The following is a 16152-nucleotide window of genomic DNA, read 5'->3' as shown; positions in this document are numbered from 1 at the left end:
GAGCAGATCCTTTGAGCAGAGTTGATTTTAAGTGGCCAAGAATTCCAATATACAATTAAGTTTTCCTTTGATTCCTCTGTTCTTTTCTTCCTCTGCATCACTCCTTCTGTAGAGCCAAGACACCAGAAAAAGGAGCAAGTAAAAGGATGCACAAAGTAATAAGCACACTTATGAAACACCACTGGGCATTGCTCAGGGGCACATCAGTTCTGTTATGGCTTTGTTTGGAACTCTATTCACTAGTATAGTTCAAAAGAGTCTCAAAATAGACCTTTCCACACTTGCAGGTTACGCCGCAGCAGAACTCATTAAAGTTTGGTAAACTTCTATAGCAGCAAATGGGAAACTTCCATATTTTTTGCATTCCCATTTGCACAGAGAAACGCCACAGAAACACTTTCATGAAGACACACCTTTATTAGGCTTATACCCAACAACTATTGATGTCATTTGTTCTAGTGTCAAAAGCAATACCACTTCAGAGTCCACTCCTGCCCAAGTGTTATCTACGAGACCTGTAGACCGAGGATAACAGTGCAGGAGAAGACATTGATCTCGGGCTGCGGGGACCAAAGATTGGAGCCTTAGGATACTGGGGCATGGAGTATTTCACAGTTGGAGACACAAAAGACTTGATGGGTTGAGGACCATAGAATGGTGGGTACATTGGATAACCTGGATACTGGTGCTCAGGCTGGTATGGGGCAGTTGTGGTCGTTGCAGGAGTTGTCACTTCAACTGGGCTTTGGAAGCCACTCATGTAAGGAGGGAAATTTGGGTACCAGGGATATTGTGGTTGTGGTGCTGGGGGAGCAGCTGGGTCACCTTTAGAGTAAAAGGGATCAAATATTGGCATGGGATACTTGGGAGGGAACATGGGTTGCTGGAAAGGATATTGAAAAGGAGTAGTTGTAGTCGTTGTAGGTGGCACAGTGGGAGGCAGGGTAGCAGGTACACCAGGATATGGATACCACCAGGGCCTTCCAAAACGGGAAGGGTCAAACATCTGTTGCATGTCAGTTGGGTCACGGACAGCAGGTGTGGTTGGGGCTATGGTTGGGGCTATGGTTGGGGCTACGGTTGGCTGTGTCAGAGGACAGGAAAGAGTCACTTCCCTGTCACCGTACAGCAAAGGGAGTCGCCTTGCAGTATCCTGAGGAAGACCAAAAACAACCAGTAAATTGTACAAATGTATTACAGAAATAAGAAATTCCACACATTCTGTGAATGACAAGTCACATCAAGTGCACCCAGTTATTCTTACAGTTGTTTCCCAACAGCTTCCTGTGAATGGTGCAGTGACAACCAGTGAACCAGCAGCACCAGTCTCCAATGTAAACGAGCACTGAGAGCATGTTAGGAGCAGAGGCTGCCATGATCCATCAACTAAAAAGCAGAGAGTGTCAAGCTCATGGTTCTTTCAACTTGCATTTAAAGTGAAGAATTGAGACTTGCCTTTGACTTTAACATAATCTGCTCTGATCCCAAGTGTGACAATCATGCCAAAGGAGAAGCAGGACACTGTAGGGAGGAGAGGACTCACAGGGCAAGACACTTGCACTGGAGCTCCCATTATAATGAGTGGCAGAATATAACTTCCACCCTGTTAGGGGATGGAGAAATTAAGTTGAAGCCTTCAAACAAACTCATGAAGAGGCATCACATGAACAAAACAGAGACAGAGCACTTGTCACCTTCATGAACACTAACCTGTTTTCTGACATGACAGCCCCGATATGGAGCAACAAGAGAGACATCCCTGCGTGCCCGCTTCAGTGAGAAACCACAGCTAGCTGGCATCTCAGACAAAGGCATTGGTGACTCCTCTCCTGATGGTTGAGAAATTAAGTTGGGGGGGGGGGGGGGGGGGGGGGGGGGGTCACAAAAAAAAAAAAGAATTAAATAGACAAACACCTCACCTCGGTCAACCAGAAAGTGTGGCGTTCTCGGTCCTGGAATGCGCAAGATCATTGAATCATTGCTACATTGCACAGAAGAACCCAGATGGCGCAGCTTAGCACTGACAGAAGGAAACCACACTTAAAGGAAAACAAGTCAAGTTAAGTTAGACACCACTTCCAAAAATATCAAATAAAAAGTCCCATTTTAAGACTAAATTGGGAAATTACCATCCTCATTTGACTGGTGCCCATCAGACTCCTCTGACCTCAGCGCAGATGTCTTCACATTATTAGGTACTGTACCTTGGCCACCAATTAAAAGTTTGCCAAAACGGGCCATGTTTTTAGAGACTGCTCCATAAGCAACACCTACTTCAGAAAAGGTGTCAGGATCTGTCCTTAAAGAAGAACTTGGCATCACCACAGCCATCATGAAAAGTAAGATGCCCTTTGCCCAAGGCATGGTAAGTTTTCAAACAAGCAGCACAAAAAAAAATCCACAGTTTTTGGGGTAAAAACCTTAACTCTATAGCTTGACAAACTTACTGAGACACTGTGATGCGTGCTATTTGTTCTCACTTTTGAATTGCTCAGTGATATTGGATGACCAATCAAATCTGTTCATCAATCAGCTTGTTGTTTTCACCTGTGCCTCATTATGCTGAGAGTTATGCTGCCTTCACGTGCTATCAGAAATTTCCTAGTGCCCACTTCTGAAGTCGTGACTACGAGCTTGTCGTATTCAAGTGCTTTAATGTCAGAACAAATAAAATGTAGCATCCCATTGGTTGACAATCATATAAATATTTACCGTGTTATACGTGAAGTTTGCAGACAATTCTGAAATTTCGGTCAAATACATTCTTATTTCACTGCTTATAAAACATACAATATGCTCGTTCATATCTAGCCTATAAATACACTACTTTAGCGTCAAGACAATGGGATGTAGTTGTTGTGAGAACAGCACTGACAGCAGCAATGGTTGTCCCCTCCACCATGTTTAAAGTTTTTGACCCGCCCAACTCGGAAACTCTTGGATCAAAATTATTTCCGAATTTCCCAGGAGTAAGTACACTTGAGAGGCTTTCCTGCAAAGCAGTGTATCTGTACTTCCGTTATACCTATACCTTTAATTCTCAGGAATATGTGGGAAAAACCTGAAATATGAAAGGTGTTAGTTAAGAGTTTCACATGTTGTAAAAGACCATGGGCCGTATGTATAAAACTTCTAAGAAATGCTCTTAAGAATAGTCTTAAGCTTTGACTTAAGTGTCAAAAAATACTAAGTAAAGAGTAGGACTTTTCTAAGAGTAGGAGACTTTTATAAAGCAGCTAAAAGCAACTTTCAGTAAAGTATAAGACTGATTCTTAAGTGCTGACTGAAGTGGAACTTAAAGTGATAGTTCACCCAAAAATGAAAATTATGTCATTAATGACTCACCCTCATGTCGTTCCAAACCCGTAAGACCTCCGTTCATCTTCGGAACACAGTATAAGATATTTTAGATTTAGTCCGAGAGCTTTCTGTTCCTCCATTGAGAATGTATGTACAGTATACTGTCCACGTCCAGAAAGGTAATAAAAACATCTTCAAAGTAGTTAATGTGACATCAGAGGGTCCGTTAGAATTTTTTGAAGCATCGAAAATACATTTTGGTCCAAAAATATCAAAACCTACGACTTTATTCAGCCTTGTCTTCTCTCCCGGGTCTGTTATGAGCGCGTTCACAACACTGCAGTTTAGTGATATCCGGTTCGCGAACGAATCACTCGATGTAACTGGATCTTCTTGAACCAGTTCACCAAATCGAACTGAATCGTTTGAAACGGTTCGCGTCAACAATAAGCATTAATCCTCAAATGACTTAAGCTGTTAGCTTTTTTTAACATGGCTGACACTCCCTCTGTGTTCAAATAAACCAATATCCCGGAGTAATTCATTTACTCAAACAGTACACTGACTGAACTGCTGTGAAGAGAGAAATGAAGATGAACGTCGAGCTGAGCCAAATAACGAACGAAACATTGACTCGTTCTCGAGTCAAGAACCGGTTGCATCGGTTTTCGGATTACCGGTAGTGATGGGAAGTTCTGTTCTTTTCCGCGAACCGGTTCTTTCGGACAGTTCGATTCAATAAACCGGTTGCCGAAAACGGTTCACCAGTTCTTTTGCGCTCGACGTAAAGACTTCATTGGCGATGATTGCCCTTGATTCAAGCCCTCGGTTTACCCGCGCTCATAACATTAGCACAGAATCGGTTCAGAATCAATCACCAAAATAACCAGTTCGGTTCAGACGCGCTGTGTGTCAGTCTGCTTCACGCTGAATCATGCATGCGCAGTATCATCAGCTCCTCGCTTCTCGAACTGGACGCGTCCGACAGAAACGGTTCTTGACTCGAGAACGAGTCAATGTTTCGTTCGTTATTTAGCTCGGCTCGGTGTTCATCTTCAATTCTCTCTTCACAGCAGTTCAGTCAGTGTACTGTTTGAGTAAATAAATTAAATGTTCAATCCTCCACTCTCCTCTCCACTCCACTCCCCTTTACTGTCCTTTCCAATCCTCTGCTGCCTTCTCTTCTCGCTAACTTTTCCTCCACAGCAAACCCAATAAGATCAGAACCAAATCTGCAAATGGGAAATATTGTGCATTCACGTGAAAGAAATCTAGATGTTTGACACTACTAGCTAACTAGCTTTTGACAAATCACTCACTCTATATACTGTACAGTACTATATACAAAAAAACTATGCATAATATATAGTGTGTTTACATCCTACAGAACATTTGTATTGTTCAGTATTAACAATGTAGTGCAGCCTTTAGTTATCCTTAATGGCCTACTTTCTGTCTGACATGAAAAACACTTCAAGGACCACACCAGCTTTCCTATAAGTGTATTTCTAATGATTCCTCACTCCAAACGTATTATATACTCCCGGAGAAAACATCTATTAATTAACCTGTTAATATGAATAATTTTTAAAGTTTGAACATGCAGTACAGATACAGATTTAACTGCAGTGACATAAAAAAATTTCACAGACGAAAACCTGACGATAACTAAATAAAAACCAGCTTTAAATGATGACAACTATGAGGAAAATTTTACACTTTCGTCTATGTCAGCGACAAAAAATGTCGTTGATGAAAATAATGACAAATTATGGTGTCAATGAAATTAACACTGTTCTGAGCATTTTAAAAAAAAGTAAGTCTCTACCCCATTCCTGTGAGGAGTTATGGCCGTTTAAAGGAACCACAGAAATTAGCTAAAACGGCTAAAGCTAGCTAAGTAAACTAGTAGAGAATGAATGCTGCTGCTACAGGGATACATTTGGGATGAGGAATCATCAGAAATATACTTGTTTGAAAACTGGCGTGGTCCTTTCAGTTAATTATCATTACAATTATCCATATTACCATTCTTTTCCCAAAACGCTGGGGCAGACCTATCCAGCATGTCTTTCGGAATTTTGAGAGTAGCATTCAATTCTATTGAGGTTCTGAGCCTGCTGATGAACTATTAGTGAAATCGTCACAGATCCATTGATTTTGGTTGGATTTTTATGATTTTTCTGTGGAATGAGTATATCTGTTTTTGGTGAAAAGAATGACATATTTGACTGATGTCATAACTTGGGGGAATAGTTTGATTGCCAATGAAGTAAAGATGAAAATATTGGAAAAAAGTGAGAAAACGCCTAATTTTTTTGCATTAAATTGATGCAAAATCATGTAGAAATGTGTTTTAAGAGTTATTTTTTCAGTGGATGTTGTCAGCACATGTGTTCTGTGTATCTGGAATGCATTTATTGACAGCCTACCAAACCCACTGAGCATTTGAGGAAAAAAATCATTTTTCTGATAAAAAAAAATAAAGGGTGCATACGCTAGAAATGGCCACAATTTTTTTTTCGCAATATTTCCTGCAGAGCAGACCCTTCAATTATTGGTTCTTAGGGTCAAAGTTAACAGAAAGAAAACAAATAAAAAGTATGGCAGACCATGTCAGGTTCAACCTATTTTTGAGACTTTGGCTCCCCGACTATATGTAAAGGAAAGACAAAAGTTGCAAATTGTTAAAAAATGGATGCAAAAAGAAAACCAAAAAGGTCCAAGGAAGAAAATCTTCTTGAGTTCTTAGGGTCAATTAAACAGAAAGAAACAGATAAGAGGAAAATTCAGTCCGACTTTAACAAGCAAGTGAAAAAAAAAACGCATGGCAACAGATTGTACTGACAGTAAATGCAGCATTTCCTTGGACAAGACGTTCAGCAGAGGATTGTGAGAAAAGGTGGTACAATGTGTTGGCAACAACACGCAAGGAAATTGCAGCATATAAAGAAAGCATGCAAGCCACTGGTGCATTTTATTTTAGCTTATTAAACCATTTTATATTAAATGATTGTCTCCATGTGGTCAGCAGTTGAGTTCTTGTCAAACAGGTGGGGGCCCTCCATGTAAACCTCTGTCTGAGATTGGCAACATAGTAGAGGGCAGGGGCGGACTGGTGGTCATTCTGGCCTGCCGGCTGCCGCTGTGCAGTCGATCAGGCTGACGTCCAATAGGCTGGTATGCAACTGCGAATTAATTGATGGACTTATGAATCTAGGAATCAGGCAATCGCGGAGTGAAAATGACACCACCACATATACCACCACGGGAACGTATAAATAGGAGAAAAGCCCTGGCCACAGACGCAGCAAGTTGATGCAAAATCCCAGCCATGTTCACCAGTAAGGGAGCAAGTCGGTCAGAATTACATTTACATTATATTTACTAGGGGTACCCCAGACAGCAACATATTGTTGGCCAAGATCAGGCCCACATCTGGCCCGCGTGAAATCCATGCGGGCCACATGTGGGCCAGATCTGGGCCGAAACTACTCGCTGTCTGGGGTGGGACAGTTCACTGAAAAAATCGAACTGTTCGGATCTCCACCACACACGGTTCGGCACGCGCTGGGACCTCTGTTCAACTTAAATCTGACAAAGCATCTGTAATATGCTTTACTATAAATAACACGTAAAACAAACAGGGTTCAGTTAATATATTTCTGTTGATGGATGAACATTCTGGCTTCCCAGACATTACAACAACAGCAATGAAAAAAATAAAAAAACGCGGACAAACCATTCACTCTTGATCAATACGAATACGAACACTGGATCAGTGCATTATTTTAAATTGACAGTCTTTATATTAATCGAACAGCAACAACAAATAAATCACTCACTGCTCTTGATTGAATAGCTTTTGTAACTTTAATAAAGAATAATCTTTAATTTATAGTCCAAAATGCAATGCTGTTATACATTTGATTACTTTATTCAATTTCTGTACCTAAAAACTGCTATACCTACCTAAAAAAACCCTCAAAGTCAGTTTATTTTATTTGTATCTTTACTCTGTTGTATTTATTTGTGCTGTTGCTTGTAGTTAGAATATTCTTAATAATATGATAAAATATATTTTTTTTTGAAAGTATAGTTTTTCCATAAACATAGCACATACAACGGTACCAAAACAGTGACTCTAAAACCGTGAAACAAACCGAACCGTGGAAAAGTTGAACTGTTCCAGCCTTTATATTTACGTAATCATTTGGCAGATGGACGCTTTCATCCAAAGCAACTTACAATATATAAAAACTATTCTAAAAAAAATAATACAAACTAGCACACTGTTTTACATATGGGGACACAGAATTTTTTTAGTGCCAAATTTGACCAGAAATTTAGATTTTCCATTTCTAGCCTACAATATGTAGCCTATGTTTATTTATTTATTTTGAAGGTGTAGAAGGAAGCAACAGCGCTCCTGCTGTGGAACAAGAGGGGGTGGACAGTTCAGCTTTTGAGTCAGAGCAGGAACCTTCAGGTAAAGTTTAACCTATAAGCAAAACTAAACATGCTGGCTATACTCTTAGAACAATATGTGCTTTTATGATTTATTAGATCATCAGTAGTAGGACTGTGATCATGGGGACATACAATTGATGGCTGCACAATTAATATAGATTATTGAAAGTGCTTATTTCATATTGCAGAGAAACTATATGTGCAGAGTGAGAGAGAGGGGGATTCAGGGAAAGATGATATAGATGGTGTATTCCTAGTGAGTTTTTGAGGGTTTATTTATTTATCCATTCATATTATGTATGGTAGTCTACCTGTTACATCAACTAACAGGGTTGGCCTAAAAGTTTAGCAGTCTGGTGGACACATGAATAGGGTGGTGGTGACTGCAGCAACAGAGGTGGCCTGGGGTGGAGTCAAATTCCCGGCCTGATTTACTGTCCCAGTCCGCCACTGGTAGAGGGGATACTTGGAACGGCCAATCCCTCTACTTGTGGCATTCCAGATGCCCCAGACCCTGCACTTCTCAAATTGAAGGAGTTACAAAGATGGTAAGAAGAAAATTATGCATGTAGTAATGTATGCATGTAATGTGCCTTTTTAATAAATTTATAGTATTTCAATCCCCACATTGAATTGAATAAACATGTTTGCACTGTTTAATATTTTCTGCATGTGAATGTAGCGTGGATAACTCTGGAGCCGGTACATCAGATGCATCTTCTCCTGTATCATTTTAGGACATCTCCCTGTGTCCTCCAGATGAGCCTTTTGCCCCACAAGACACTGGATTTGCACAGGGCGCAGCCACTGTGGATGACATTGAGTCCCTTAAAAGAAAAAAAGCTCAAATTGCAAATTAAGTTGCTGGAAATTCAAAATGAATATTACGCACTAAAACTAAAAAGAATTAAGAATACTCAATGATTGTACATATGCTTTGTATAATATAATTGTGTAAGGAAAAATTAGTTCATTGTTACTTATTGTCTACAAGTTTGCTTACCCAAAATGTGAGTTAGCAAAGCAGTCCCTTAGTGATGCTCTCCCCGAAATGCTTTGTAATGTGTGTTCGGTGGTATTGTCATCATTCTCATCATAATCATGATCACTGTCATCATCACCATGATCGTCATTTTCATCGTCATCATTATCATCATCAAGCAATGGGAGGTTACGAGCTTTGCAAATATTGTGCAAAATGCCACAAGCCATAATAATGCGACAAGCACTCTCAGGTGAATGTCGAATCTCTCCATGAAGGACATGGAATCTTCTTTTCAGCTGTCCAATTCCTCTCTCCACCACGGCTCTTGTTACTTTATGTGCCTTCATGATGCAAAAACAATAAAAGAACAAAGGTCAGATAAGTCAAGAATGCACTCATTGAACAAAATTGGTATCTTGTCTACAATTCAGTCCAGTACAGTACCTGTTTTAATTGAGCTGCTGTTCTCCTTGAGGTCTTCTGTAAGGGGTGAGAAGCCAGTGTTTTAAAGGGTAACCCGAGTCTCCCAGCAGATGACATCCAGGGCGAACATAATTTTGTTCGAATAACCCAGTGAGGCCACTCTGGGAAAGAACCCGAGCATCATGTGTTGACCCTGCCCATTTTGGCACAAGATCAAGGATCTTGTAATTGGCATCAAATACGACTTGAACATTGATGCTGTGGAATCCTTTTCGATTGATGTATGTCTCTTCATTTACAGTTGGGGGAATGATGAGTACATGGGTGCCATCGATGGTTCCAACAACTCCAGGGAAACCCACAATCCTCATAAAATCTGTTTGCTTTTGCCATATAGTTTGAAGGTCAGTTGGGAAGTCAATGAACTGCCTTACTATGTCTGGTGTGGTTAGTGCAGCAACAGTGGTATTTAAGACCCTGCTAACTGTGGACTGTGATGGCCCTAAGTCATCACTGGTGCATTGCTGCATTTATCCAATTGCCAAGATTTTTCTAGTCATTATAACTTTCATTTCTGCAGTTAAACATTGTTTCTTACAGTGGGAGAAATTATTGAATTTCTGACTATGTCAGTAACAAAAAGAATACCCTGACGATCAAGCCTGTATCGTTTGATCAACTCTCTGTCATCATATAATTCCAACACATTCTTATGTTGTTGGAAACTGCGCGGCCTCCTCCTCTCTGCTGCCATCTTGTTACTCCTAACTGGTTAGGAGACCTCTCCAGCTCTCTTAAATAATTTAGGAGCTGAGACCTAGTCTTAACACTTAGGAACCTTTATGAATCACACTTATTCTTAAAATTTATATTCTTAGAATATTGACACACTTAAGACAAAAAATCTACTCTGAGCGGCTTTATACATGGCCCCTGATGTGATCTCTGATACTGTATTTTGCGCCAGTTAAGGCTTAGAAATAACGGTGAAGAAAAAATAAATTTCCACATAGACTAATCTATTTATATAAATGTAATGTGTATTTTCTAGTGGTATGCATAACATAATATAACATAACTGTGTAATAAACATATTGGCTTGGAATGAATGGGGCTATCAGGATGGGCAATTTCATATTCATATATATATATATATATATATATATATATATATATATATATATATATATATATTAGTCTAAAACTAGAAAGTGGCTGGGTTTAACAGGGCATAGGGTTGTGAATTTATAAGATTCGAACCCCTTCCTGAGCCAGTCAGGCCAAGCAAGGCTTTGGACGTCATCAATAACGTCATTGCTCTAAAGTGGTACAAGCCTCGATACTCGCTTCACTGAAAGCTGCCAAGATTTCTAGACACACGCTCTGAAGCCTCAGCATAGAACTTAACATCACTAGAAATTCAGGTAAGATATGGAACATTAAGAACATTTGGTGCTTTTATTGATATGAGTAAGTAGGTTACAATAATTACTTTATTTATTTTTATGTAGTTTGTAAAAACAGGATTCATAGGTTTCATTGCACATGTATTAAACAGATTTATACATGCAGAGATAGCGCTTTTAACATGACTCATCTTTAATGTATTTATTACACTCCAGTCTATAAGAATGTAAGAGTCAAATTACATGAATAGTAAGATTGTATCCATGGTCTATTTAAAAGCATTTACATTTTGCAAGTAGAAAGTGCTAAAGTGCTAAACTTCTTATTAGTTCAAAGACTAGTGATGCCATCTCCACTTGCTATGCTTGTGCAGTCATCATACACAGTGACTCTTGGGATGGCCACATCTCTCTCCCACACTTTTCTAATGGTCTCTGGAGTTAAAGAAGCCAGAGGCTCAATCACAGACACTTGAGTCTGCTGTACTGCAGTCCCAAGATGCTGAGGGGAGTTAGGACTCAAGCTGTTATCTAAAGCCCACCTATAGGCTTTGTTAGTTGGGGTGGTGGGTGATACAACATTATCGCAGAGTGGTCCACCTGATCCTTCATTTTGAGTCCAAGAGGTTGCTGAAGGGGTGAAAAGGGTACCTACACCAAGCAAATTTGCATGATGGAGGGCATTGTCAATGCTGTGATGGAGGTTGACGGGTGAAGGGGGGTGAAAGTCAAACTCAATCAGTGAGAGAAAGCACTCATTTTCTTGCCATTCCACGCCACTAGTCCACAGAGGAGAGGCACGGTGGTCATAACTGCTGCTGTATAGGACACCTCCAACAATAACTCCAGCATTGTCATGCCCAGTCATTATTGAGGTTGCTGGGGTTGCTTGGTTTTGGATGACTGAGTGGCTGAAGTTTGCACAGGACTGCTTGTGACCTTTCCAGTTATTGGGCAAGAGTTTAGCCCAGTTCCTATCCGGTCTCCTCCAAGGCCCCACTGGTAACCTGTCAAACAGCTTGTTCCAGCGTGACACTGGTTTTCTCTTCCCTGTCTGCTTACTTCCTTGTGGTCTCCAGAACACCTGAGATCCCAGTAATAGAAGAGAGAAAATCCAGGCCAGCTCTAGCAGTCGTGCAGAGAGCTGCACCAGCCACCAACCCCACCCAAATCTGCGCCAGTCACCAAGTAACCCATACAGCCAGAGAAAACTATAGATTTGCAAAGCACAGGAGAGCACTCCGAGGAGGGCGCACATCAACAGCACACGCCTGACACTGTTTTCTAAGCGCTTGGGGGCACTCCATCTTGGTAGTGGGGTCCTGTGGGACGGGTAAAGTTGCTTTAGAGACTGGAAAAAGATTCCTAAACAAAGTGGTAACCCCCAACAAATAGTAAGTGTCTGTAGCATCAATGGCAGTGCTGGCGACAAGGTTTTGGAAAGCAGGTCAGCCAACATGAGAGAGGTACAGTGCAGTGCTGCCAGCTCCCCAGTCACCGAGAGCCTCTGAGCTGATGTTTCTTCTCTCAGAGCAAAAACTGCCAATGTGGCTTGGGCCCAGAGCATTAAGGGAACAGGTAAGTTATACAAAGCAATGAGGGCAGGGCGAGGCAGAATGTTTCTGGTACCATATGGGTCAGTTATGAGCTGTACAAATCGAAGCAGACCTGCTAGCAGAAGCAGGATGTTAGCAAGGGTGAAGGCCTTGCAAAACGGTTGGAACAAATTAGCCCCACCAATCACTCCGAATGTTGCAGCTACCACCACCAACAGAAATAGTACAGCTGAGCCATACACATGTAGCTCCCAAGCAAAGGTTAATGTCCGTTTTAAGTCCTCCCACTGTAGCTGGGTCACATTGCCACCGGTGGAGATTACACATGGGCCTAGTATGCATGTACCTATGCCATCAGATAGGTTGCTCTCTGTTAGTAGTCCAAACAAACTTCCAAACCATTTTGGCTTTTCATCATCTATAATGAAAATGGAGAGCATTTTAGTTAAAACACTATTTTCATTCTAATAATAGAGTGTAAAAGTTGACATAAAAATTACATTATTAATGATTACCTTTGTTTTTTGAGTAATCTCTATCTGTGACTTTGATTTTTGCCCGTAAAACAGATGGAGTTGTGAATGATAACTCCACAGGTAAATCAGATGTAGTCTCTTCATGTTTTTCCTTACCTGAAATTCATAAGAAAAATCAGTGTTTATTTCCTTGATTTGCTGACTTTCTTGCTCTTTATTTTCAGAACTGACACTGCAGTGGTTATTCAAAAAACATCACCACTGTTTAACAGAATAAATCTCTCAGATAAATACTAACCAGTCTGTAATGGAGGTGTGGCTGCAGGCGGATGGTTGGTGACATAATGCTCCTCTCCCACCGTGAGATCAAAGAACCCTTGAATGGGGCCAGACTGCGTGACAAGGGTGCCATTGTGTCCCAACATTTCAGGCTTTGTGATGGAGCTTAACTTCTGTGTGGATGCAACATACTTCATATATTGAGAAGCCTTCATGTCTTCTTTGCTGTTCACATCTATATCGGTATTAAATGTCTCTAAATGCATATCGACTGGAGATTTTCCTGTAGTGTTTGTCTCTGTAATTAATTCGATGGTTGCCAACAAAGTTTGGTCTTTGTTCAATCTCTCATTGTTATTTATGTGTGTAGTCAACTGAACAGCCATTGTGGAAGTAGCTTGATCAGAAGAACTGTTATTGTTTGCTAAAATTAAATCTTGATCATCTTCATCAATATTCTGAGTTCGTTTTTTTGGAACTGGAGGGACAGGGTGAGCATATAACTCTTGCATGTCAAAATCTTGTTTCTTTGCTCTGTCTGGAATTAACATGTCCATCTCCAGTGGACCAGTAGAGGGCATCATAACCTCAAGGCTCTGCTGAAGTCCAATTCCTTCCCCAGAGCCCTCATTTATGCTAAAGTTAGGCAGAAGGGGTAAAACCAAGTCCTTGGTAAATCTATTGTCACCTCCTTCCTCAATCAAGCTTGCGTTATGTGATGCAGGGAGAGTTTTTTGAAAGCCATCAGTTGCCTGGATGCTCAGGTTGTTGTGGCTTAAGGGTTGTGCTGAGATGGAGCCAAGAGAAGTGACAGGTTGCTTAAGAGGCAGTCCTAAAATCAGAGTGAGAAGCCAAACCATTCTGTCCCGATAATTTCCAAAGTCTGTCGAGTAAAAACAGTGCCAGGAGCTAAATGGTGACAGAACAGGATATACATGGATTATAAAGACTTTTAGAAGCTACACTTGTGAAAGTAAATAACATTTCCCAAATCAAAACCAGGATGAATGCACAGGATATTTATACAGAATATGAAAATAGTGACAGTATCAAGAAGGTTAAAAGGTAAAAAATTCAGGTCCCAAAGCAGCGACTAAAGTACCTACGCATTATCACTTTTTTATTTTTTTTATATTTTCTATTTATCTTCTTACAGCTTCTGCACTGTACAATCTGTCAGTTCATCCAGTTTTACAATGTAAATAACTGAATTGTACAATAACTTTTGATTGGTTTGTATAACATATGCAAAACATTTTTCTTTTTTGTATTCTAGCGTTTTTGGGTGAACAGCATGTGACTTGCTAAGAAGAGGTGATGAACCAGTAATTTAAATAATTTACATAGATTAAATAGGCTGTTATTGAACTTCACTTACAAAATATCTATGAAAATTGCATGTATAGTTCCGGTGACAGAAAGTAAGCGTGTGTGTGTGTGTGTGTGTGTGTGTGTGTGTGTGTTTGTGTGTGTATGTGTGTGTGTGTGTGTGTGTGTGTATATGTGTGTATATGTATTTTTTTTTTATATATATATTTACCAGTCACATTTAATCTCTACTGTTTTTTTATACACAAAATATTAAATGTAAATGTCTACCTCGCAGCCTACTGTTGGTGAACTACCTTGTCTATACCTAACTAACTGATTTGTTAGGTTTGAAACAGAAACCCAAATACTCCTCATGCAACCCTTTGAACACTTACCTGAAGTTCCTGAGGTCAGCCGGAAAGTGAATGTCACAGTTTTTCCTGAGTATTTCTCAAAAGTTAATCATTTCCCTGCTGGTGTGATCTTCATTGAATGTTGTCTTCTTGACTGCTGCATCTTTGTGCTGATGCTTAGAGTGCAGCCCACCTGATGTTTCACTGTAATCTTTCTGCCATCTGGTTGATGTCCTGCTGGACTTATGTCTCAGGGTTCTGATCCCAATCCAAACAACAACAGTTGACAAAATCCAGGATCTTTGAAACATTAGTGTAGAATGAAATATGTCAGGGTCATAAAAGATTTGTAGTCTTCAAAAATATTTCCTCTCTCTATTTTGTGTATCTGTTACTTTCTGGTACCACAGATGTGTAAAGGTAATCTCTTCATTATAAAAGGATTTCAGTAAGACCATTAGTTCACTGAACCAGTCTGTTCCTGCATAACATAACAAAGCATACGGAGGGCTAATTGAACAAGAAAAATCCCATCACACAGTTGACGTAATGTGAAAATTATTTTCTCAAACATCTGTTTTTCTGATTTGATACAGTAATTCTGTCTTTTTCAAAACCATGTAAGGCTATATCTACACCTTACTTGGTTCTTGGTACAAACCTGCCATGTAGGGCTTAACATAGTTACTCACAGCAGAGACAACATGATGGATTTAACCAGATCTTATTTGAATGTATGTCAAACGCTCCCACACATAAAAACACACAGAAATGGGGGATATTACCTATTTCAGACATTTAAAAACATTATGTACCATTAAGTAATGGTGGTTTTTTTAGTACATAATTCGTGTACATTATTTTATGTAATATTGTATTGAAAAAACATACTAAAGTATAAATAATGCCATGAGTAAATTAATGTTTTATAGGTCTTTAAAGAAGTTCTATGCAAATTATATTAATATATTTGGCCAGCTCTGTTGTTGGAGTTATGCTTTCAAAGATATTTATTAATTCCCTTTGTTAGTCTGAAATTTTAGTGTTGTTTTTTTTTTAACCAGCTGAATACTGGAGTTCTAAAGGGCTGATCTAAATTAAAATAAAAATGGTTTCTACAAAAAAGTGGTTTGGCATGTGTTTGAGTGAACATTAAATCTTAATTTAAAACATTTAGTTGGATCCTTAGTTGGATTTTCTGATATTTACAAATGTGCTCTGCTGAGATGATTGGACTCCTATTATGTAAATTATTAAATGGATTGTGAAGAGCTATATGTTTATCAGAATTATAGGACAGGGTCATTCTGGGGTTAAGAGAGAGACCGTGGGAGTTAACTCTTTCTGAACTCATAACAGTCATATGATTAAGTGATATACAGCACATCTCACTTGGTCCACCTTAAGAGCTCAGTCAGGCAGCCTTTTGCAGGGCGAGCAGGGGGAGGCCCTCACAGACACATGCTTAGCGCTTTAAGGCGGACTGGAGTGAATAAAGCTTCGCTTAAAGGCACAAGCACGCTGAAATTACATATACAGAATGATTTCATCTCGCTTTGTTACGTACATAATTATACGCAACGTATCTAAAAT

General features: G+C 39.8%; 2 protein-coding genes across 2 annotated transcripts; both read right to left on the bottom strand.

Annotated features, from left to right (window-relative positions):
* Positions 1-397: 397 nt before the first annotated feature.
* Positions 398-2459, bottom strand: LOC122146592 (mucin-2-like). The gene is made up of 6 exons (XM_042766204.1): positions 2130-2459; positions 1920-2039; positions 1711-1829; positions 1456-1603; positions 1265-1386; positions 398-1153 (listed from the first exon to the last, which is right to left on the bottom strand). The coding sequence occupies exons 1-6, from the start codon at positions 2362-2364 to the stop codon at positions 503-505; spliced, it is 1395 nt and encodes a 464-aa protein (XP_042622138.1). The 5' UTR covers positions 2365-2459; the 3' UTR covers positions 398-502.
* Positions 2460-10610: 8151 nt separating this feature from the next.
* On the bottom strand, positions 10611-14841 carry LOC122146591 (proline-rich transmembrane protein 4-like). Its single transcript, XM_042766203.1, has 4 exons — positions 14602-14841; positions 12915-13804; positions 12656-12772; positions 10611-12558 (listed from the first exon to the last, which is right to left on the bottom strand). Exons 2-4 carry the CDS (start codon positions 13753-13755, stop codon positions 10916-10918), a joined length of 2601 nt encoding a protein of 866 aa, XP_042622137.1. The 5' UTR covers positions 13756-13804; positions 14602-14841; the 3' UTR covers positions 10611-10915.
* Positions 14842-16152: the final 1311 nt, after the last annotated feature.

Source organism: Cyprinus carpio, chromosome A11 (assembly GCF_018340385.1).
Source record: "Cyprinus carpio isolate SPL01 chromosome A11, ASM1834038v1, whole genome shotgun sequence".
NCBI lineage: Eukaryota > Metazoa > Chordata > Actinopteri > Cypriniformes > Cyprinidae > Cyprinus > Cyprinus carpio.
Note: the sequence above shows the minus strand (reverse complement) of the source record. Positions and strands in the feature narration are given on the sequence as shown.

Bases quoted from the DNA above. Each gene is read 5' to 3' on its own strand.
- LOC122146591 (XM_042766203.1), bottom strand. From the start codon at position 13,755: ATGGTTTGGCTTCTCACTCTGATTTTAGGACTGCCTCTTAAGCAACCT. The intron at 12,773-12,914 runs GTTAGTATTTAT...TATGAATTTCAG, and splicing joins CACACCTCCATTACAGACTG to GTAAGGAAAAACATGAAGAG. The intron at 12,559-12,655 runs GTAATCATTAAT...TTTTCATTATAG, and splicing joins AGATTACTCAAAAAACAAAG to ATGATGAAAAGCCAAAATGG.
- LOC122146592 (XM_042766204.1), bottom strand. From the start codon at position 2,364: ATGCCTTGGGCAAAGGGCATCTTACTTTTCATGATGGCTGTGGTGATG. The intron at 1,830-1,919 runs GTGAGGTGTTTG...CTCAACCATCAG, and splicing joins ACACTTTCTGGTTGACCGAG to GAGAGGAGTCACCAATGCCT. The intron at 1,154-1,264 runs GTAAGAATAACT...GGTCTTCCTCAG, and splicing joins GAAGCTGTTGGGAAACAACT to GATACTGCAAGGCGACTCCC.